The sequence below is a fragment of the Neolamprologus brichardi genome, chromosome 3 (genome assembly GCF_056152115.1).
Source record: "Neolamprologus brichardi isolate AB-2024 chromosome 3, ASM5615211v1, whole genome shotgun sequence".
Lineage (NCBI taxonomy): Eukaryota > Metazoa > Chordata > Actinopteri > Cichliformes > Cichlidae > Neolamprologus > Neolamprologus brichardi.
The window spans coordinates 13,717,529-13,742,396 of record NC_142106.1 but is presented as its reverse complement, the minus strand read 5'-3'; the positions used below and the strand labels follow the sequence as shown (position 1 = coordinate 13,742,396).

Below are 24,868 nucleotides of genomic sequence, written 5' to 3'. Positions count from 1 at the left end.
TGAGAGAAGAAAAAAAAAACCCATGGCTCGCGATAAGGAGCCGGCTCGCGTCGTTCACGTCAAAGACCCGGCTCTAAGAGCCGTTTCGTTCGCGGCCGACACATCACTACTCCTTTAGCAGTGACTGTTACAGCCACGGAGCAACTCCTTCATCCCCACAGTAACACTGTGACACAGATTCAAATGTACAATCTGAAGATCATGGGTGGGTTTGTTTTTTTTTCTTTTTTCAAAAAAAAGTAGTGAGAAACAAATCTGGGCATGCATGACGCTGTTTGTGCCCGTTCAGCCATGACTTAGCGTCTAATACAGGGGTGTCCAACATACAGCCAGTGGATCACATCAAGCCCCTAATACACTTTCATGTGTCAGTTATTAATGGCCCGAATGTATGTGGGAGCTGAATCTTCAGTCCTGCTGATCTCCATGCAAACAGGGGTGGGACGATACAGCCAATCACATGCAAAGACAGACTGGGTCATACCACTGTGTCAAAGAATAACAGTAAGTGTAATGGTACCATTTATAGCTATAATTGTGGTTCACCATCTAAAGTCCGTGTGCCACCCCTGCTCTAAATCATGAACTACAGGAACTGTTAACGCTCTAGCATAGCATCAGTATATAGCATAGCAAGCATGTCCAGTCAATTGTAACACGCGCAAGCAGTGCCTTCATTAGCAGCTAACGTTAGCCATGCTACCTGCCTGTTACTGACAGTGTTGTTGATGCTCCACAAACAGTGATTTGATTGGCTAACGTTGGTTTGTACTGTTAGTGGAGTAAATTGAGTCCGTTCGTGAACGTGTGGAGAGTCTTTTGACAACAGCGTCTTTTAGTTTTGGTCATAGTCGATGAGAAACAGTTTCACTGTTTGCTAAAATAGGTGGACCGTTTGGTGGGAGCAGGTCGAACGTGTGCTTTAAACTTACTGCACTTCTGATTGGATCTTGTTCACTGACAGAGGTGTTTAGTTATTGTCTTGTTTTCATCATAAACGTCAGTGAAACTAATGTGACTCCTGCCTGTGAGTCCAAACATGCTAAACAAGTACCTCCCTTAAAGCAATACCCATGAAAACTGTAGATTATAAGAGGAAAACTGCAGTGAAATCAAAACCTGTGATTATCTTTAAAAACAAAGCACAAAAAGAATACATACATATGAGTTTCCACCCTTTACATGTAATCTCAGCATTATCACTCATTGTAACAGCTGTTATATGAAAAAAACCAAAGAAATGAAACAAAAAAAAAGTTTTCTGTTTAAACTCAGAGGCAGGACTTTCAGGTCAGAGGTCGGTGTTAACAGAATCATTAAGATTAAACACAGAAACAGAAATATGAGAGAAGACCCAAAGTCAAAAGCAGATCACATGTAGGTGGAGCAAACCGCCTTTTGCCAGCATTCAATGATGGAGCTGCAGGTGAGAAACAGAAGACAGGTGTGAGACATGACTTCCTGCTTTCTACAAAGGCTCATCAACAATATCTGCATAAAAGGACACTTTCCCCTCCCATAGCAACAACCTGACACCTTCTCTATGATCCATCCCGCCTGTTCCATCTGCTGCTCTGGGCACATTTTCATGGCACATTTTGGACCCCTCACTGTCTGAGATTGTGTGAACGTTACATATGGCCTGTATTTGTATAGGGCTTTTACTAGTCCCTAAGGACCCCAAAGCGTTTACACAACCAGTCAGCCACCCATTAACACACACATTCACACACTGGTTACAACATACGTGAGCATTGCTGCTGACCATGTCCATCATATTTTGGTCACAGTGCACCATCTTCCAGCAGGACAACACACTGTGAGACTAATTGGTGAACAGGACAGTGACTCAGTTCTCGGTCCAATGGAGAATTCTTGGGATGGAACAAGAGATTCACATCGTGGATGTGCAGGAACTGTGCAACGCTTTCATGTTAACATGGAGCAAAATGTTAGAGGAAGGTTTCCAGCTCCATGTTGCATTTATGCCTTGAAGGATTAAGGCAGTTCTGAAGGTAAAAGGGGGCCAACCCAGTGCTAACAAGGTATACCTAACAACATGAGCAGTGAGTTTAGATTGATGAAAACAACTTCATCATGTTTATTGTAAGTCATGATTAAACTAATTGTGCTATAACTCCTAGAACCTCGGCCTCATGTGTGCAGACATTTTATGAAAGGGGCTCAAAGGCTGATCTTCATAAGGGGCTGTAACTGAAGGAACAACGCTTCAGGTGTCCTGCAGTGCACCCCCACCCACTTAAGCAAGCAGTTTGGTGACAGTGGGAAGGTAAAACTCCCTTTTAACAGGAAGAAATCCTCCAGCAGAACCAGGCGCAGAGAGGAGCAGCCATCTGAGAGACCGGCTGAGGGGAGCTGACGTGGACAGGAGAAAAGACACGCTGTGGAAGAGAGCCAGAGATTAATAATTACTAATGATTCAGTGTAGAGAGGTGTCTAAACACATAGTGAGGTAAGAAGAAACACTCAGTGCATCATGGGAATGCCCCAGCAGCCTAGACTGCAGCGTAACCAAGGCAACTGTAGTTGTGATTTGAGGCTACATAAGGCTCAGAGAGAACAGATTGTTGACGACTCTACAAACTTACCCACTGGAACAATCATCAGCTGGATGGTGTTGATGGTATCAGTGTTCTCAATGTGAGTCTTCCATTGGTATCTTTCTTTGTCGATGGCCAGACACTCATATGTTCCATTCTCAGCCTGCGTCACATCCTGCAGAGCCAAGGACAAATTCCCACTGTCCATCCATCCATCCATCAGATGCAAGCGGCTACTTGAAGATGGATGCTTGTTGGATTGATGAGACATCTTGCTCTGGTACAAAAGTACTTTTTCTGACTTTAGGTCAATTCGCCTCCACACTACAGCCGCAGTGGGATAATCTTTATGGACCTGACACGGCAGAATGACATCCTGTCCACACTCAGCTCTGATAATTGTCAGGGCTGAAGGAGAGAAGAGACAACACAGGACAGAATCAACCTTTTTTAAGTATATTTCAAGGCAAACGCTCACTCTCACACACACACACAAACCCATGCATGCACACACACACACTTCCTGTAACAAACCCAGGAAGATAAGAACTGTGTCACCAACTCGTCACTTGCATGATCCTTACTGAGAGCTGTGTGTGTGTGTGAGAGAGAGAGAGTGTCACCCTGACACGTGTTTGTGAGGACCAAAAACAACGAGGACATCACTACTCCTTTAGCAGTGACTGTTACAGCCACGGAGCAACTCCTTCATCCCCACAGTAACACTGTGACACAGATTCAAATGTACAATCTGAAGATCATGGGTGGGTTTGTCTTTTTTTCTTTTTTCAAAAAAAAGTAGTGAGAAACAAATCTGGGCATGCATGACGCTGTTTGTGCCCGTTCAGCCATGACTTAGCGTCTAATACAGGGGTGTCCAACATACAGCCAGCGGATCACATCAAGCCCCTAATACACTTTCATGTGTCAGTTATTAATGGCCCGAATGTATGTGGGAGCTGAATCTTCAGTCCTGCTGATCTCCATGCAAACAGGGGTGGGACGATACAGCCAATCACATGCAAAGACAGACTGGGTCATACCACTGTGTCAAAGAATAACAGTAAGTGTAATGGTACCATTTATAGCTATAATTGTGGTTCACCATCTAAAGTCAGTGTGCCACCCCTGCTCTAAATCATGAACTACAGGAACTGTTAACGCTCTAGCATAGCATCAGTATATAGCATAGCAAGCATGTCCAGTCAATTGTAACACGCGCAAGCAGTGCCTTCATTAGCAGCTAACGTTAGCCATGCTACCTGCCTGTTACTGACAGTGTTGTTGATGCTCCACAAACAGTGATTTGATTGGCTAACGTTGGTTTGTACTGTTAGTGGAGTAAACTGAGTCTGTTCATGAACGTGTGGAGAGTCTTTTGACAACAGCGTCTTTTAGTTTTGGTCATAGTCGATGAGAAACAGTTTCACTGTTTGCTAAAATAGGCGGACCGTTTGGTGGGAGCAGATCGAACGTGTGCTTTAAACTTACTGCACTTCTGATTGGATCTTGTTCACTGACAGAGGTGTTTAGTTATTGTCTTGTTTTCATCATAAACGTCAGTGAAACTAATGTGACTCCTGCCTGTGAGTCCAAACATGCTAAACAAGTACCTCCCTTAAAGCAATACCCATGAAAACTGTAGATTATAAGAGGAAAACTGCAGTGAAATCAAAACCTGTGATTATCTTTAAAAACAAAGCACAAAAAGAATACATACATATGAGTTTCCACCCTTTACATGTAATCTCAGCATTATCACTCATTGTAACAGCTGTTATATGAAAAAAACCAAAGAAATGAAGAAAAAAAAAAGTTTTCTGTTTAAACTCAGAGGCAGGACTTTCAGGTCAGAGGTCGGTGTTAACAGAATCATCAAGATTAAACACAGAAACAGAAATATGAGAGAAGACCCAAAGTCAAAAGCAGATCACATGTAGGTGGAGCAAACCGCCTTTTGCCAGCATTCAATGGTGGAGCTGCAGGTGAGAAACAGAAGACAGGTGTGAGACATGATCTACTTCCTGCTTTCTACAAAGGCTCATCAACAATATCTGCATAAAAGGACACTTTCCCCTCCCATAGCAACAACCTGACACCTTCTCTATGATCCATCCCGCCTGTTCCATCTGCTGCTCTGGGCACATTTTCATGGCACATTTTGGACCCCTGTCTGAGATTGTGTGAACGTTACATATGGCCTGTATTTGTATAGGGCTTTTACTAGTCCCTAAGGACCCCAAAGCGCTTTACACAACCAGTCAGCCACCCATTCACACACACATTCACACACTGGTTACAACATAAGTGAGCATTGCTGCTGACCATGTCCATCATATTTTGGTCACAGTGCACCATCTTCCAGCAGGACAACACACTGTGAGACTAATTGGTGAACAGGACAGTGACTCTCGGTCCAATGGAGAATTCTTGGGATGGAACAAGAGATTCACATCGTGGATGTGCAGGAACTGTGCAACGCTTTCATGTTAACATGGAGCAAAATGTTAGAGGAAGGTTTCCAGCTCCATGTTGCATTTATGCCTTGAAGGAGTAAAGCAGTTCTGAAGGTAAAAGGGGGCCAACCCAGTGCTAACAAGGTATACCTAACAACATGAGCAGTGAGTTTAGATTGATGAAAACAACTTCATCATGTTTATTGTAAGTCATGATTAAACTAATTGTGCTATAACTCCTAGAACCTCGGCCTCATGTGTGCAGACATTTTATGAAAGGGGCTCAAAGGCTGATCTTCATAAGGGGCTGTAACTGAAGGAACAACGCTTCAGGTGTCCTGCAGTGCACCCCCACCCACTTAAGCAAGCAGTTTGGTGACAGTGGGAAGGTAAAACTCCCTTTTAACAGGAAGAAATCCTCCAGCAGAACCAGGCGCAGAGAGGAGCAGCCATCTGAGAGACCGGCTGAGGGGAGTTGACGTGGACAGGAGAAAAGACACGCTGTGGAAGAGAGCCAGAGATTAATAATTACTAATGATTCAGTTTAGAGAGGTGTCTAAACACATAGTGAGGTAAGAAGAAACACTCAGTGCATCATGGGAATCCCCCAGCATCCTAGACTGCAGCGTAACCAAGGCAACTGTAGTTGTGATTTGAGGCTACATAAGGCTCAGAGAGAACAGATTGTTGACGACTCTACAAACTTACCCACTGGAACAATCATCAGCTGGATGGTGTTGATGGTATCAGTGTTCTCAATGCGAGTCTTCCATTGGTATCTTTCTTTGTCGATGGCCAGACACTCATATGTTCCATTCTCAGCCTGCGTCACATCCTGCAGAGCCAAGGACAAATTCCCACTGTCCATCCATCCATCCATCAGATGCAAGCGGCTACTTGAAGATGGATGCTTGTTGGATTGATGAGACATCTTGCTCTGGTACAAAAGTACTTTTTCTGACTTTAGGTCAATTCGCCTCCACACTACAGCCGCAGTGGGATAATCTTTATGGACCTGACACGGCAGAATGACATCCTGTCCACACTCAGCTCTGATAATTGTCAGGGCTGAAGGAGAGAAGAGACAACACAGGACAGAATCAACCTTTTTTAAGTATATTTCAAGGCAAACGCTCACTCTCACACACACACACACACACACACACACACACAAACACGTGTTTGTGAGGACCAAAAATTGGACAATTAATATACTTGTGGGGACCAACAGACCTTATGGGGACAACTTCTTGGCACCATGATTTTGAAGACATTTGTTGAGACTCAAAATGTGGTGTTAGTTTCAGAGTTACAGATAAGTTAGGGTCAGGCATTCAAACTCACATTCGCACCTATGGGCAGTTTTTTGTTACCAGTTAATCTGACTGTGTTGAAAACAAACATGGGGAGACAAGCACAGAAAGACCCCAGCCTGATGGTGGAATTAATGAAGGAACTTTAAAGTTTAAATCATGTAAGTCTGAGAGATAAGTGATAAGGTGTGGTTGGACATCAGATAATTAAATATCAACAACTTGATTGTGACCAATCAAGTTTTTGGTGGTGCTGTCACTTGTTTTTTGCTCTCTTTGTGGTAGAGTATCATTTCCTGTTCCTGTTACAACACACACAGTGATAGAGAGGGCCAAATGAAGCTTTTCGAAGCTCGTATTGAAAAAGGGTACAGTACTCGAGGCTTTTCAACACAGTCTTCTTTGGTGACATCTGGTGGTGGCCAAACATATGAAGGGAGGCTTGAATCTACAACTTATAATGAAGTTCTTCAACATGATTATCCACTTAACAGAACTGAGCTGACAGCTTCTGTTTTACATCATGTGAAAGTTCTGTCTCTGTACATTTCAGACCTGGGGGCAGAATTGCTCTTGGCAATAAAAAAAAACTTATAGAAAAACTTATTTCATAGTTTAATCTTGATGTGCTTCTGGAGCACACTCTTTATGTATTCACTTGCTAATTATTGTCAGCAATTACTTATTGTGTCTTTAGGGTTTCGCTAGCTTAGCATAGCTCTTAGCCTACTCGCTAGCAGCATGGACCCATCACCTGACCCCCTACACTTTCCTGCTCATTGTGTCAAACGTTTAGTTACTCCTCTGCCTCCTTTATCAGTAATGATCATTGTATTAAATGTAGCCTATTTGCAGCTCTGGAAGACGGGATCACTGAATTGTAGACCCGGCTTCGCACTCTTGATACACCCGTAGCTAGCCAGGCCCCTGTAGCTGGTGCAGCCGAAGGTGGTGTAGGCCCCGCTAGCTGTCACCTGACAGACTGTCAAGAGCAGCTAAGGAAACAGGAAGGCTGGGTGACAGTGAGGAGGAAGCATAGTCTTAAACAGAAGCCCCATGTACACCACCAACCTGTTCATGTGTCTAACCGTTTTTCCCCACTCTGCAACCAGCCGGGGATCTAACTCTGGTAATTGGCGATTCTGTTCTGAGACATGTAAATGGACTGGTTCTTATATGGTGCTTTTTCTACTCTGAGCATTAATGTGCTTTACTCAACTTTCCCCATTAACACCCTTTCGCACAAGTACCTTTTCTATGCTCTTTGTCTATAAGTGCTTTCTATCTAATATATACACACATTCATTCTCCAATAGATGCATCAGAGAGCAACTTGGGGTTACTATCTTGCCCAAGGATATCTGGCACACAGACCAATCTTCTGATTGGTAGGTGACCTGTTCTCCGACTTAAGGAGGTAAAACAGCTACGCCTCCAAAATGCCGAGAAGGACAGGCGAATTATGGATCTCGAGCGGCGGGTGGATGAGCTGGAGCAGTACACCCGTACGAACGACGTGGTCATTAGCGGTATAAAAATCAAGCCGCGCTCGTACGTGCGCGCGGTGGCCGGGAGCGTCGGGGAGCCCAGCGACGAGGAGACCCGCTCGGTGGAGCAACAGGTGGCCTCCTTCCTCCAAAGCAAGGGGATAGAGATGGACCTGGAGCACGTAGAAGCATGTCACCCACTGCCCAGGAGGAGTGACAGACCGCCGGCCGTCATTATGAGATTCGTCAATCGGAAGAACAAGGTCGCACTGCTGAAACAAGGACGCAAACTGAAAGGCACGGACGTTTTCATTAATGAGCATCTGACACGAAAAAACGCAGACATCGCGAGGAAGGCAAGGCAACTGAAGAAGAACTGTAAAATACAACATACATGGGTAACAAATTGCAAGATTTTCATTAAGCTAAACGACACCAGAAGAGGCAAAAGTACTGATAGTGAGGAACATGGAGGATCTGGACAAACACAACTGACACTAATGTATCGAGGCAATATATAACTCTAATGACAATCAAATGATAAATACACCAACATCTCTAATTACACCAGGAAATGACATGGACACGTTGAAATCAATTCTCCAACAGAAAGTAATTGATCTAGATTGTGAATATAAGGAGCATAATATAATAGACCCAGAAATAGATTCTGAAAGTAATTTTCTTTCTTCTTTTGTTGAAAATTGTAATTATTTCACTCAGGAACAATATGAAAAAAAAATCAACCTAGACGGGAAGCTCTCATTAATTCACTTTAACAGCAGAAGTATGTACTCTAATTTTGATTTCATTAAGGACTACTTGCAACAATTTTCTCGCCCCTTCAGTGTTATAGCCATCACTGAAACTTGGTTCAATGTCGATAAAGGAATAGATTTCTGTTTGAATGGATATGATTTAAAATACATGAATAGATTAAATAAGGCGGGCGGCGGGGTTGCTATATATGTTCATAACTCGATAAAATATAATGTTGTAACAACTATGTCTATGGCTATTGATGGAATTTTGGAATGTTTGACTATTGAGATCATGAATGAAAAAAAGAGAAATGTTATAATAAGTTGCATATATCGGACACCCAGTTCAAGTATTGACACTTTTTATGAATGGATAGAAAAAATGTTTGCTTCGGTGAACCAAAAATTACTGTTCATCTGTGGTGATTTTAATATTGACTTGCTAAACCCAACAAGGTTAAAAGCCATTGATGACTTTACTGACACGATGTACAGCTTATCACTATATCCAACAATAACAAAGCCAAGCAGAATAACATCACATAGCGCCACTATTATTGACAACATTTTTACTAATGTCATGGATTTCCAAATTAGTAGTGGCCTGCTTGTCTGTGACATAACTGACCACTTACCAGTTTTTACTTTGTGTGACTGTGATTTTAAAAAAATAGATACCAAGATTACGATAGCAAAGCGAACAATAAATGAAGAAGCAATTCATGCCTTCAATTTCGATTTAGCACAACAAGATTGGAGTTCGGTGTATGAAGAGTCAGATGTGGACAAGGCTTATGATAATTTCCTAGATATATTCACTATGTTGTACAATAAACATTGTCCTGTAAATGAACACAAGACAAAGAAAAAAAAGATAATAAGTCCTTGGTTCACAAAAGGAATTATCAATGCTTGCAAAAAGAAAAACAATCTGTATAAACAGTTCCTCAAAGTAAAAACAAAAGAAGTGGAACAAAGATATAAAGCATATAGAAATAAATTGACTGATATTATAAGAACAAGTAAACAACTTTATTATAGAAGAAGATTATATGAAAATAAAAACAATATAAAAGGAACTTGGGATGTGTTAAATAACTTAATTATTAAACAAGGATCTTCTGGAACATCATATCCTGAATGTTTCATTGATGCAAATGGTGAAAATCATAATATGAGTAACATTGTAGATGGGTTCAATAAATTTTTTATAAATGTTGGCCCTGAACTAGCAGCGGACATCCCGTGTCAAAAAAATGAAAATATCAGTAATATAAAATCAAATCCCTTTTCACTGTTCCTCTCAGCTACAAATGAGCAAGAAGTAATAAATATCACATTAAAATGTAAAAGTAAGTCTTCAATGGATTATCATGACATAAATATGTCTGTAGTTAAACAGGTTATTCTGAATTTTGCTAGTCCCTTAACATATGTCTGTAATTTATCATTTCAGTCCGGTTGTTTTCCAAAAAAAATGAAAATTGCGAAGGTAATACCACTATACAAAAGTAATGATAAACACAGTTTTACCAATTATAGGCCTATTTCTCTACTGCCTCAATTCTCAAAAATTCTAGAAAAACTTTTTAATTCCAGATTAGAAAAATTCCTTGAAAAACATCAAATAATAAATGTTGGTCAGTATGGTTTCAGAACGCAAAGAACCACTTCAATGGCGATAATTGAGGCAGTAGAAGAAATTACCAATGCACTGGATAAAAATAAATATGCAGTTGGTATTTTTGTTGATCTCAAAAAGGCCTTCGACACAATCAATCACTCGATTTTATTGGATAAATTGGAAAGATATGGTATTCGAGGGAAAGCTGGTAACTGGTTAAAAAGTTACCTAACGGGTCGGGAACAATATGTTAGCATAGGGCATTACCATTCAGAGAAACTTGGTATTACATGTGGTGTTCCCCAAGGGTCAGTGTTGGGACCAAAACTTTTCAATGTATACATAAATGATATTTTTGATGTTTCTCAAGTACTTAAACTCATACTGTTCGCAGATGACACCAACATATTTTTCAGTAGCGATGATTATACTGATCTTGTAATGACCATAAACAGGGAGCTAAAATTAATTAAAAAAATGGATGGATATAAATAAATTATCATTAAATATAAATAAAACTAAAGCAATGTTTTTCGGTAATTTAAAATATAATATAGAATTACCAATTATCATTGAAGGTGTACCAATTGATAATGTGAGTGAAAACAAATTTGTGGGAGTCGTAATTGATAACAAAATTTCATGGAAACCACACGTCAGACACATAAAAACCAAAATTTCCAGAAGCCTCGCAGTTTTGAACAAAGTGAAACCATACCTTGATAAAGATGCACTTCATACTCTGTACTGTACCCTGGTTCTTCCATATCTTACATATTGTGTGGAAGTGTGGGGAAACACATATAAAAATACAACTAATCCATTAGTCACTTTACAGAAACGAGCACTGCGTATTATTCACAAGGCTGGTTATCTAGATCATACTCACAAACTCTTTCTTCAGGCAAAGTTACTTAAATTCCAGGATCTGGTTAATTACAATACATCTATAATCTTATACAAAGCCTTTAATAAACTTCTACCTACAAATTTACAAATTATATTTGAAATTCGAGAAAGGGTTTATAATGTGAGAGGCTTCGGGGAATTCAAATTACCCAGAACTCGAACAACCCGTAAAGGTTTTTGTGTGTCTGTATGTGGTGTGAAAATCTGGAACAGTCTGAGTTTACAACTGAAACAATGCAAAAATATTCATAGATTTAAATTCCTCTACAAACAGTTGGTCTGGTCACAGTATACTCAATGATGGTTTTAGTGTGCTCTGTAATGTCTCTTCTCTTACCATTGCTGGTATGGATTCCAAAAAAAAAAAAAAAAAAAGTGTGCGCGTATGTATGTATATGTGTGTGTAGATATATACGTATGTATGTATATGTATGTGTGTTTGTCACTATGTAATTATTATTGCCTGTTACCTGTGGTAACGCAATTTATAATTATTATATATTCTGTATTTAGTTATGATGGTTCTAATTGTTGTTGCGAGCTGCCGTTGAGATGCTTGCTTGCTTTTTTGTTGATGAGTGAGTATAGGGGTGGGATTTAATAAGTTTTCTTCGTCCCACTCCTTTTCAGGTTTCAACACAATTTAAAAACTGGTATAAAGTCCACACTTTTTCCGTCAATTGTTCCGTCTGTCCTGCTCACATCTCCAATGGTTGTTAACATTGTCATTGGAGACGATGCCAGCAGTGCATGATTGCGCACGCACGCAGCTTAGAGGAAACATTGATGACGTGAACAGTAGCGGTTTTAGATACGGGCGACACGGGCGGTTGCCCGGGGCGGCATCACGGGAATCGGTAAAAAAAAAAGAAAATTGCTCGCAGTCATGCTGCCCCGACATCAGCCAGCGCATACTGGGAATGGCATAGGTTTTCTATCGCCCATGGGAGTAAGGGCGCCCTCCGTTTGCGAGGTGCGCCTGCTGCTTGCGGCACTGGGAGGAGAGGGCGGGGCGGCGGGGGATTCTCTGGCTGGCTGGAGCAGCAAAAATTACCAACTCGCAAAATAAAACAAAATAAAAACAAACAGCAAACACGAAAACACCAGACATCATGATACAGACTTATAATTTGCACCGATGTTTTTTCAAAATTCTATACGCGAAAAGTGAGCGCGAGAGCCCTCGGTGCGCCTGCTCGCTGCTGAAGTCAAAGTAAACTTTATTGTCATCTCCGCTACATACAGTCCAGTATATAGAGAGACGAGACGACGAGGCTCCAGTTACAGCAGTGCAAGTAAACAAACAATAAATATTTAAGAGTAAAACAAATAAATATACACTTTAGGACTCGGGGTAAAGGGATCAATAACAATTTAAAATGTATATTTTATATTTTGTTTATTTAAAGTCTCACACACAACCCGTTTTTAAAGTTTAAAAAAAGAGAAGAGGAGGCGTGTAGCGACTTCCACAGTCGCTAGAGGCCGGGGATGGAGCCTGCCTATTTGCCTGACGCGCTGTCAACTTTACGCAATAATGCGAGAGGTGGAATTGCTTGCTTGTTTATTAAATGCTTGAAAAGTTTACAGAGCAATGTTATCGGCTCGCGATTCAAACTCTTAAAACATCACAGGCTCTAATGCAACAAGGGGAAACTCGTTGTGCTGCGGTCAACAAAAACTACGTCCTCTCTGTCAAAATCAAACCAGTGAAAGACAGACTGACAACGCCCTCTTAATGTCGCAGCTAGCACCCACGTGACTCCCGTTACACATCACCATAGCAACCAAACAAATGAAAACCCAGTGATCATTAAAATTCAATACATTTAATTATCACTCCTACAAGGAGAAACGGGCAAAAGATACAGGTAAGCAGATGTGTCATTGGATAATGGCAGGTCATCCTGAAACAATCAGAATCAGAATCAGAATACTTTCTTAATCCCTAAGGAAATAATGTGGGTTACAGTTCCTCCAAAAAGAAATGGTAAAAATAGTAACAGTAACAGACTGAACTCCAAACAATATATACAATAATATAATATTAATTATTCAGTGTCAATTGTTGATTTGTCCTGTTCACATTGTATGACGAAGTATGATGTCTGTTTAGTAGCCGTTTGCATACTATGCCTACTCTCTCCCTCTTCATATGTGTGTGTGTGTGTGTGGGGGGGGGAGAGAGAGAGAGGGGGTGTTCGCCCAGGGCGCCTAACAGGCTATACCGCCACTGGACGTGAACAGTTTCAATGAGGGAGTTTCATCCATCGCTCTAATAGGACATTATTGTCAGATGATCTGTTAGCTGTTTGACAACTACTCTTTCAAGAACTTTTGATATGAAAGGAAGGTTGGAGATTGGCCTATAATTAGCTAAGACTGCTGGGTCTAGAGATGCTTTTTGAGTAAAGCTTGAGCTTTCTTATAAAGCAGCAAACTATTTCTCCAGGCTAAATGATGATCTTCTAAATTTGTGACACTTTCCTCTCCAGCTTACGAGTCGTCTGCTTTAGGCTGCGTGTTTGAGAATTATACCACAGAGTCACGGGTTTTGGGGGGGGGGAGCAGGAGAAGAGAAGCTGCAGAGAGGCGTCTAAGACTGCAACTCTGCTTCCTGGTCCCAACTCTGGATAGTCATATTTGGGGGGATTTAATAAATTTTGCCAGATTTCTAGAAATGAAAGCTGCTCCATCCAAAGTGGGATGGATGCCGTCTCTCCTAACAAGACCAGGTTTCCTCCAGAAAGTTTCCCAATTATCTATGAAGCCCACATCGTTTTTGGGACACCACTCAGACAGCCAGCAATTTAAGGAGAACATGCGGCTAAACATGTCACTCCTGGTCCATTGGGGAGGGGACCAGAGAAAACTACAGAGTCCGACATTGATTTAGCAAAGTTCCACACCAATTCAATATTGATTTTAGTGACCTCTGACTGAGGTAACCGGGTGTCATTACTGCCGACGTGAATTATAGTTTTACTGAATTTACGTTTACCCTTAGCCAGCAGTTTTAAATTTCCCTCAGTGACGCCTGCTCTCGCCCCTGGGAGACAACTGACTACAGTTGCTGAGGTCTCTAGCTTCATACGGTGGCTGTAGCTTTCATTTTCATTCATTCATTTATTTATTCATTTCAGGCACAACAAAATACATATATTGAACATAAAGTGCACAAAACAAAAAACAAAAATTACCTGAAAAGGAGTGGGACGAAGAAAACTTATTAAATCCCACCCCTATACTCACTCATCAACAAAAAAGCAAGCAAGCATCTCAACGGCAGCTCGCAACAACAATTAGAACCATCATAACTAAATACAGAATATATAATAATTATAAATTGCGTTACCACAGGTAACAGGCAATAATAATTACATAGTGACAAACACACATACATATACATACATACATATATATCTACACACACATATACATACATACGCACACACTTTTTTTTTCTTTTTTTTTTGGAATCCATACCAGCAATGGTAAGAGAAGAGACATTACAGAGCACACTAAAACCATCATTGAGTATACTGTGACCAGACCAACTGTTTGTAGAGGAATTTAAATCTATGAATATTTTTGCATTGTTTCAGTTGTAAACTCAGACTGTTCCAGATTTTCACACCACATACAGACACACAAAAACCTTTACGGGTTGTTCGAGTTCTGGGTAATTTGAATTCCCCGAAGCCTCTCACATTATAAACCCTTGCTCGAATTTCAAATATAATTTGTAAATTTGTAGGTAGAAGTTTATTAAAGGCTTTGTATAAGATTATAGATGTATTGTAATTAACCAGATCCTGGAATTTAAGTAACTTTGCCTGAAGAAAGAGTTTGTGAGTATGATCTAGATAACCAGCCTTGTGAATAATACGCAGTGCTCGTTTCTGTAAAGTGACTAATGGATTAGTTGTATTTTTATATGTGTTTCCCCACACTTCCACACAATATTTAAGATATGGAAGAACCAGGGTACAGTACAGAGTACGAAGTGCATCTTTATCAAGGTATGGTTTCACTTTGTTCAAAACTGCGAGGCTTCTGGAAATTTTGGTTTTTATGTGTCTGACGTGGGGTTTCCATGAAATTTTGTTATCAATTACGACTCCCAAAAATTTGTTTTCACTCACATTATCAATTGGTACACCTTCAATGATAATTGGTAATTCTATATTATATTTTAAATTACCGAAAAACATTGCTTTAGTTTTATTTATATTTAATGATAATTTATTTATATCCATCCATTTTTTTATTAATTTTAGCTCCCTGTTTACGGTCATTACAAGATCAGTATAATCATCGCTACTGAAAAATATGTTGGTGTCATCTGCGAACAGTATGAGTTTAAGTACTTGAGAAACATCAAAAATATCATTTATGTATACATTGAAAAGTTTTGGTCCCAACACTGACCCTTGGGGAACACCACATGTAATACCAAGTTTCTCTGAATGGTAATGCCCTATGCTAACATATTGTTCCCGACCCGTTAGGTAACTTTTTAACCAGTTACCAGCTTTCCCTCGAATACCATATCTTTCCAATTTATCCAATAAAATCGAGTGATTGATTGTGTCGAAGGCCTTTTTGAGATCAACAAAAATACCAACTGCATATTTATTTTTATCCAGTGCATTGGTAATTTCTTCTACTGCCTCAATTATCGCCATTGAAGTGGTTCTTTACGTTCTGAAACCATACTGACCAACATTTATTATTTGATGTTTTTCAAGGAATTTTTCTAATCTTGAATTAAAAAGTTTTTCTAAAATTTTTGAGAATTGAGGCAGTAGAGAAATAGGCCTATAATTGGTAAAACTGTGTTTATCATTACTTTTGTATAGTGGTATTACCTTCGCAATTTTCATTTTTTTTGGAAAACAACCGGACTGAAATGATAAATTACAGACATATGTTAAGGGACTAGCAATATTCAGAAAAATATGTCTGTAGTTAAACAGGTTAATGTCATGATAATCCATTAAAGACTTACTTTTACATTTTAATGTGATATTTATTACTTCTTGCTCATTTGTAGCTGAGAGGAACAGTGAAAAGGGATTTGATTTTATATTACTGATATTTTCATTTTTTTGACACGGGATGTCCGCTGCTAGTTCAGGGCCAACATTTATAAAAAATTTATTGAACCCATCTACAATGTTACTCATATTATGATTTTCACCATTTGCATCAATGAAACATTCAGGATATGATGTTCCAGAAGATCCTTGTTTAATAATTAAGTTATTTAACACATCCCAAGTTCCTTTTATATTGTTTTTATTTTCATATAATCTTCTTCTATAATAAAGTTGTTTACTTGTTCTTATAATATCAGTCAATTTATTTCTATATGCTTTATATCTTTGTTCCACTTCTTTTGTTTTTACTTTGAGGAACTGTTTATACAGATTGTTTTTCTTTTTGCAAGCATTGATAATTCCTTTTGTGAACCAAGGACTTATTATCTTTTTTTTCTTTGTCTTGTGTTCATTTACAGGACAATGTTTATTGTACAACATAGTGAATATATCTAGGAAATTATCATAAGCCTTGTCCACATCTGACTCTTCATACACCGAACTCCAATCTTGTTGTGCTAAATCGAAATTGAAGGCATGAATTGCTTCTTCATTTATTGTTCGCTTTGCTATCGTAATCTTGGTATCTATTTTTTTAAAATCACAGTCACACAAAGTAAAAACTGGTAAGTGGTCAGTTATGTCACAGACAAGCAGGCCACTACTAATTTGGAAATCCATGACATTAGTAAAAATGTTGTCAATAATAGTGGCGCTATGTGATGTTATTCTGCTTGGCTTTGTTATTGTTGGATATAGTGATAAGCTGTACATCGTGTCAGTAAAGTCATCAATGGCTTTTAACCTTGTTGGGTTTAGCAAGTCAATATTAAAATCACCACAGATGAACAGTAATTTTTGGTTCACCGAAGCAAACATTTTTTCTATCCATTCATAAAAAGTGTCAATACTTGAACTGGGTGTCCGATATATGCAACTTATTATAACATTTCTCTTTTTTTCATTCATGATCTCAATAGTCAAACATTCCAAAATTCCATCAATAGCCATAGACATAGTTGTTACAACATTATATTTTATAGAGTTATGAACATATATAGCAACCCCGCCACCCGCCTTATTTAATCTATTCATGTATTTTAAATCATATCCATTCAAACAGAAATCTATTCCTTTATCGACATTGAACCAAGTTTCAGTGATGGCTATAACACTGAAGGGGCGAGAAAATTGTTGCAAGTAGTCCTTAATGAAATCAAAATTAGAGTACATACTTCTGCTGTTAAAGTGAATTAATGAGAGCTTCCCGTCTAGGTTGATTTTTTTTCATATTGTTCCTGAGTGAAATAATTACAATTTTTAACAAAAGAAGAAAGAAAATTACTTTCAGAATCTATTTCTGGGTCTATTATATTATGCTCCTTATATTCACAATCTAGATCAATTACTTTCTGTTGGAGAATTGATTTCAACGTGTCCATGTCATTTCCTGGTGTAATTAGAGATGTTGGTGTATTTATCATTTGATTGTCATTAGAGTTATATATTGCCTCGATACATTAGTGTCAGTTGTACTTGTCCAGATCCTCCATGTTCCTCACTATCAGTACTTTTGCTTCTTCTGGTGTCCCGTTTAGCTTAATGAAAATCTTGCAGTTTGTTACCCATGTATGTTGTATTTTACCGTTCTTCTTCAGTTGCCTTGCCTTCCTCGCGATGTCTGCGTTTTTTCGTGTCAGATGCTCATTAATGAAAACGTCCGTGCCTTTCAGTTTGCGTCCTTGTTTCAGCAGTGCGACCTTGTTCTTCCGATTGACGAATCTCATAATGACGGCCGGCGGTCTGTCACTCCTCCTGGGCAGTGGGTGACATGCTTCTACGTGCTCCAGGCAGTGTCGCCAACTTAGCGACTTTGTCGCTATATTTAGCGAGTTTTCAGACCCCCTAGCGACGTTTTTTTCTTAAAAAAAAGTCACTAAAAAAAGACGTGAAAGCCCATATGGCTTTTACTCTCAACAAGCAGCAGGTGCTGTAACGCAGTCAGTTCTTCTTTTACTCTTATGCTGTTTTGTGGATCACAAGGTTTAAAACTACTTATAAACACACACACACAAAGTAACTCCACCAGAGTGCCTATTTCGGGTCACTTTTGCCGGTCCAAGCCCGGGTAAAGCAGGGTTGGAATTCTGACATTAAAAAAACAATAATTGCTAAAATAAATTAAATTTGTAGTTCTAAATAAATTCTAAATGCATTTAGGACGTTTTTTACTCACTTTATGTCTCTTCCACGATGTTATTTCTCTCTCCAACAACTTAGATTACAATTACATTAGCATGACCAATTATGCAAATTAGGTGATGACGTCATTTAGCGACTTCTAGCGACTTTTAGGATAGCCAATAGCAATTTTCCTTACTGAGGACTTGGCAACACTGGCTCCAGGTCCATCTCTATCCCCTTGCTTTGGAGGAAGGAGGCCACCTGTTGCTCCACCGAGCGGGTCTCCTCGTCGCTGGGCTCCCCGACGCTCCCGGCCACCGCGCGCGCGTACGAGCGCGGCTTGATTTTTATACCTCTAATGACCACGTCGTTCGTACGGGTGTACTGCTCCAGCTCATCCACCCGCCGCTCGAGATCCATAATTCGTCTGTCCTTCTCGGCATTTTGGAGGCGTAGCTGTTTTACCTCCTCCAAAAGCCCCAGAAGCAGCTCCTGCTGCGCCCTGACTGCGGCCACGTCTCCGCACAGTGCTCCGAGGGAGGTTTTTATATCCTCGACCTCCTCTGGTGTTGGGCCTTTCTTGGGTGGCATACTGTCTTTAGTTTGTGTTACTCGTGAGACTCCAATAAATATTTATCTTAACCAGCCATTCCAGTCCAGGGGTCCCTTCATCTTTTATTTTAACTGGCGAGCTAGCAGCTGCTGGTAGCTAATGCTAATTTTTGCTAAAGCTAATTTCTTGAATATGAAGATTAACTGTCTGTTGTTTCTTAAAGCTGTAAAGCCAGAGTATAATAGTCTGTGGGTTTACTCAAAAGAGCTTCCAGAAAGCAGCAAACTCAGGCCTGCTGGGCGAGGTCTGTTTCTCGGAGAAAGTTTGAAAAGTTTGAATAATACCGGCTGAACGGCTCCGAGCTGTGAGCGACCGTCTTGCTTGGTTCACTTAGCGGAGCTTTACAGGACTGATGACTTAATTAAAAGTAGTGTAACATAAATGTAAATGCTGTAATTTGATTATTTTAATAACTTGGACGGATTTGATGCTGGCGTGACCACAGTGCACACGTCTGCTGTTGCTCACAGTGGTCCAAGGGATCGCTCAGGGAGTTGAAAAATCAGACACATGAAAAATTAGAGGGAACATTGCACATCATCATGAATATTAAACTATAGTGTATATATTGTATAATATGAGTGAAAAGTAAACCATGTGACATGTAAACTTGGGTTATTTAAATAATTTCTTTGATGGAGCATGTTGAATCTGAGTAGAAAAGCCCCGAAATGAGAGGGAGTCACAGAGAGGATGAGGAGGAGGATACGGGCTGTGAGGGACACACAGTGGACCAGTCCTTAGACCTGTGTGTCTCACACTGCCCTGTGATGACACTCCATACACGCAGTTTCATTAACACTAATTAATAATAATGAAAAGATAAAGTAACGAGTTACTATAGTTCTCAGTTACAGCCTCATGTTTACTCCATATTCATCTCTTTTCACACATCAGCAGGATCGAGGATGACCCCCCCCAAGTCTGAGGACGTTCCCCACCACATGAATGGGGGACGGGAGGCACAGCTTCCAGCCCAGCTGGTAGGAAAGTCCTCCTTGGGTGGACTTCTCTGTAACTATGGACTCTGCCTGTTGTCATGTGTGCAGACATTTCAGTCCATAGACATTTAAACATTAATTGTGCACATGTGCGGGATTTGAAATCTTCTGTTTCATTGTTAAATGTTCATTCACTTTGTTTGTGCTCCAAATAAATCCCCTTCATAAATGAAGCAGTTCAATTTTGTCCTCTTGGTTTGGTTCAATGCCCCCATGAAAAAACACCCTGAGCCCCACTTGCTAAATCTGGTGTGGAACTACCACTGCTGTGAAGCTTTAGCTTCATGTATCAAATTTTGTACTTAAAAAGTCCCCTTCCACTCATTTTCATGTCCATTTCCTGCACAATGAAACCTGAGGCAATGCTTAAACATGAGTCTGTCAACACCTATAAACACAACTGCCTCGAATCACTGCTTTTTCTTTTCATGTGCATGAATCAGGGTCTGTCATTTAGCAAAGAGACTTCAAACACTAGTACAAAAACAATCAAGCGGTCCTTCCAAATCTCATCTTTGAGCGCACGGTAATAAAAACACTTGAGGATAATCAGTCTGAATCTTGACAGATGCAAAAATAAACATGTAGAATAGAAAACAAAACAGCAGATTTTTAGTTAGAGAAGTGAAGGAAATGCTGTTTTCATTTTCCTCCCAACATTAGAAGAGTCTAACATGATGCACACGTGTAAAAACAGACACATATACCTGTGCATGAACACTGCTGTGCAGACAAAACACACGATTTCCACCTTTCTCATGCAAAAACTCACCTACAGATCTTGTAAACAAGCAGAGAAGAATAAAAGCCAACACAGCTTTCCTGGACATGCTTGTATTCTCAGCAGTGGAGGTGCAATGCTCAGCTCCTTAGTCCTCTTGGGTTTGGGGGATATGAGCGCTCATAGCAAGAGGACTACAAGGGTACAGACCTTTATACACTTGAGTGTGCTGACAGCAGTCATGTGCTCATGTTGCGTCTGGCCCTCACTTTTACACTCACTGTTTCCACCAACACATCCACCCGGCTGAGCAGCTGCACGCATGTGTCTACACTCATACATGCAGCTGCTGAGAGTGACATCAGGCTGCAGGTCAGTAACCATGGTTTCAGGCGACGCTCTGAAACTGATGATTCCAGTCAAAGATGTCAGGTTATTGTTTCCATGCAGAATCAAGACTGAAGACAAATAAATCCACTTTCTGTTTACATAGTGTTTTACTGTAATTTCCATGGTAATGCTGACTTATAAAAACAAAGGTGATCCATCAGTCCAGATGAATAATGTGAGCTCATTTAAGCGCACGTTTGTGTATTCAGAGCCATGAATGTTGATGTACTCTGGCTGTGTCCCATTTCAGGGTCTGCACGCTTGAAGTACACGCACTACGCGTACTACGTACGGTGCGTACTATAAGTACGAGAAGTGCGGAAGTGAGAGGCTTGTGAAATGGGACGGTATATGCTTCGTCGAGCTGTTCAGGTTGCCTAGCAACCATGTTACTAACCGTGTTGACAGAAATGAAGGAGAAAATTGTTTTGTTGGTCATTCATTTTTGTCATGACATCACTTTGATTAGTTGAGTATCTGAGGCTGAGACCACAGGACTGTAAAACATGATTGTTGGGCTTCATTTCTGTACTGAACAGTTATTTAAGATTAGCTAGTAAATAACAATTAGCTAATGTTGTTCATGAGACTAAAGTCATCTCACTATGGTAATGTAAATATAATATGGCCAATATTATAGTATTGTCAGATTATTATGATATATATATATATATATATATATATATATATATATATATATATATATATATACACACACACACACACACACACACACATACATACATATATACATATATACATATATACATACATACATACATACATACATACATACATACATACATATATATACATACATATACATACATACAGTGGGGCAAAAAAGTATTTAGTCAGCCACCGATTGTGCAAGTTCCCCCACTTAAAATGATGACAAAGGTCAGTAATTTGCACCAGAGGTACACTTCAACTGTGAGAGACAGAATGTGAAAAAAAAATCCATGAATTCACATGGTAGGATTTGTAAAGAATTTATTCGTAAATCAGGGTGGAAAATAAGTATTTGGTCAATAACAAAAATACAACTCAATACTTTGTAACATAACCTTTGTTGGCAATAACAGAGGTCAAACGTTTACTATAGGTCTTTACCAGGTTTGCACACACAGTAGCTGGTATTTTGGCCCATTCCTCCATGCAGATCTTCTCAAGAGCAGTGATGTTTTGGGGCTGTCGCCGAGCAACACGGACTTTCAACTCCCGCCACAGATTTTCTATGGGGTTGAGGTCTGGAGACTGGCTAGGCCACTCCAGGACTTTCAAATGCTTCTTACGGAGCCACTCCTTTGTTGCCCGGGCGGTGTGTTTTGGATCATTGTCATGTTGGAAGACCCAGCCTCGTTTCATCTTCAAAGTTCTCACTGATGGAAGGAGGTTTTGGCTCAAAATCTCACGATACTTGGCCCCATTCATTCTGTCCTTAACACGGATCAGTCGTCCTGTCCCCTTGGCAGAAAAACAGCCCCATAGCATGATGTTTCCACCCCCATGCTTCACAGTAGGTATGGTGTTCTTGGGATGCAACTCAGTATTCTTCTTCCTCCAAACACGACGAGTTGAGTTTATACCAAAAAGTTCTACTTTGGTTTCATCTGACCACATGACATTCTCCCAATCCTCTGCTGTATCATCCATGTGCTCTCTGGCAAACTTCAGACGGGCCTGGACATGCACTGGCTTCAGCAGCGGAACACGTCTGGCACTGCGGGATTTGATTCCCTGCCGTTGTAGTGTGTTACTGATGGTGACCTTTGTTACTTTGGTCCCAGCTCTCTGCAGGTCATTCACCAGGTCCCCCCGTGTGGTTCTGGGATCTTTGCTCACCGTTCTCATGATCATTTTGACCCCACGGGATGAGATCTTGCGTGGAGCCCCAGATCGAGGGAGATTATCAGTGGTCTTGTATGTCTTCCATTTTCTGATGATTGCTCCCACAGTTGATTTTTTCACACCAAGCTGCTTGCCTATTGTAGATTCACTCTTCCCAGTCTGGTGCAGGTCTACAATTCTTTTCCTGGTGTCCTTCGAAAGCTCTTTGGTCTTGGCCATGGCGGAGTTTGGAGTCTGACTGGTTGAGGCTGTGGACAGGTGTCTTTTATACAGATGATGAGGTCAAACAGGTGCCATTCATACAGGTAACGAGTGGGGGACAGAAAAGCTTCTTACAGAAGACGTTACAGGTCTGTGAGAGCCAGGGATTTTCCTTGTTTGAGGTGACCAAATACTTATTTTCCACCCTGATTTACCAATAAATTCTTTACAAATCCTACCATGTGAATTCATGGATTTTTTTTTCACATTCTGTCTCTCACAGTTGAAGTGTACCTCTGGTGCAAATTACTTACCTCTGTCATCATTTTAAGTGGGGGAACTTGCACAATCGGTGGCTGACTAAATACTTTTTTGCCCCACTGTATATATATATATATATATATATATATATATTATATATAATCTATATCACTGACTTTCAGCTTGTTGTTATCCTGTCTTCCTTCTCTCACCCCAACCGGTCGCAGCAGATGGCCCCGCCCCTCCCTGAGCCTGGTTCTGCTGGAGGTTTCTTCCTGTTAAAAGGGAGTTTTTCCTTCCCACTGTCGCCAAAGTGCTTGCTCATAGGGGGTCATATGATTGTTGGGTTTTTCTCTGTATCTATGAAGCGCCTTGAGGCGACTTTTGTTGTGATTTGGCGCTATATAAATAAAATTGAATTGAATTGAATTGAAATTGTGTTTGTGGATATATGACTGACTTTAATTATCCATAAAATCATCAGATTCTCTGTAAGATTAAGGTCGACTATATATATATTTAGAAGTAGAGGCTTTAAAACCAAGTTAACGCTGAAAGTACAAACATCACTAGTGTCACATAACTTTGCCGACATGTGGCCAACAGCAATGTTTTAATGTTCTTCGTCATTAAACATTCGCACATGAATAAGTGACGTCATGTTCAGTACTTACTTTTGACAGTTCACTTTTCGGCCGCTCCCTTCTGCCGTATTTTGCGGCAAAATTATCCACACCCACCGCCGCGCTATGAATTGTGGGATATATGGGACCACGAAGCGTGCACCGGACCACGCTTGATATTTGGGGAAATCGACGGCGCATTTGGAGTATGCATTTGAAGTACACTTCGAATTGGGACAGCCGTCGTCGCGTGGCGGTGACGTAACCGCACTTAAAATGCGTACTTCAAGCGTGCAGACCCTGAAATGGGACACAGCGAATGTCCACTGATGACTAGTGACAACTAGTGGACATTTGATGAGATTACATCAATAGTTTGTGTGAAATGAATAAAATACAGGCAGTACTGTAAAAATAAAATACTGCAGAACAAAATAGAAAACATTAATTCACACAAGGGGAAGTCATGTGACTGTGACGACAAATGTCATTGGGTGGAAAGATCAGCGCCATCAGAACGCCGACTGATCTGCAGCCTGATGGCATTCATCATTTAGCGCTCTGTAACCTGATGGAGTCAGTGTGTAAAATAAGGTGATGCAAAGATCTGGATGGAGTAGATGGAGCAGAGCAGATGCAGAGTTTCAAATGCACCATCATGGCTCAATAAGAGCTTATCATGGTTCTGATGGTTCTGTTCAGCTTTCGGTTTAATGATTTATATTACAATAACAATAATTAATACAATAAATAAGTTTTAAGAGGTGCTGTTATCCAGTGAAACTCCGGAGCCTCAAGGCTGGGCTTAGG

General features: G+C 40.3%; 2 protein-coding genes and 1 long non-coding RNA gene across 3 annotated transcripts in view; 1 reads left to right on the top strand and 2 right to left on the bottom strand.

Moving 5' to 3' along the window:
* Positions 1 to 24,868, top strand: part of LOC148103566 (uncharacterized) — a 51,052-nt gene that overhangs the window by 19,833 nt on the left and 6,351 nt on the right. The window contains exon 2 of the long non-coding RNA XR_015718601.1: positions 19,908 to 19,993. This is a non-coding gene — a long non-coding RNA (uncharacterized LOC148103566). The remainder of the gene's footprint in view (positions 1 to 19,907; positions 19,994 to 24,868) is intronic.
* LOC148103568 (uncharacterized) lies at positions 4,443 to 7,531 on the bottom strand. Its single transcript, XM_087839502.1, has 4 exons — positions 7,456 to 7,531; positions 6,564 to 6,713; positions 5,726 to 6,085; positions 4,443 to 4,540 (listed from the first exon to the last, which is right to left on the bottom strand). Exons 1-4 carry the CDS (start codon positions 7,529 to 7,531, stop codon positions 4,443 to 4,445), a joined length of 684 nt encoding a protein of 227 aa, XP_087695628.1.
* On the bottom strand, positions 17,740 to 19,321 carry LOC148103567 (uncharacterized). Its single transcript, XM_087839501.1, has 2 exons — positions 18,611 to 19,321; positions 17,740 to 18,057 (listed from the first exon to the last, which is right to left on the bottom strand). The coding sequence occupies exons 1-2, from the start codon at positions 18,986 to 18,988 to the stop codon at positions 17,740 to 17,742; spliced, it is 696 nt and encodes a 231-aa protein (XP_087695627.1). The 5' UTR covers positions 18,989 to 19,321.

Excerpts from the sequence above, each read along its gene's own strand:
- LOC148103568 (XM_087839502.1), bottom strand. The coding sequence starts at position 7,531 with ATGCTCAGAGTAGAAAAAGCACCATATAAGAACCAGTCCATTTACATG. Across the intron at positions 6,714-7,455 it reads CAGAATCGCCAATTACCAGA|CCTCGAGTACTGTACCCTTT; the intron begins GTTAGATCCCCG and ends TGTGTTGAAAAG. Across the intron at positions 4,541-5,725 it reads GCTGATGATTGTTCCAGTGG|CTCCACCATTGAATGCTGGC; the intron begins GTAAGTTTGTAG and ends TCTCACCTGCAG.
- LOC148103567 (XM_087839501.1), bottom strand. The coding sequence starts at position 18,988 with ATGCCACCCAAGAAAGGCCCAACACCAGAGGAGGTCGAGGATATAAAA. Across the intron at positions 18,058-18,610 it reads TAGAGATGGACCTGGAGCCA|CACGTAGAAGCATGTCACCC; the intron begins GTGTTGCCAAGT and ends CACTGCCTGGAG.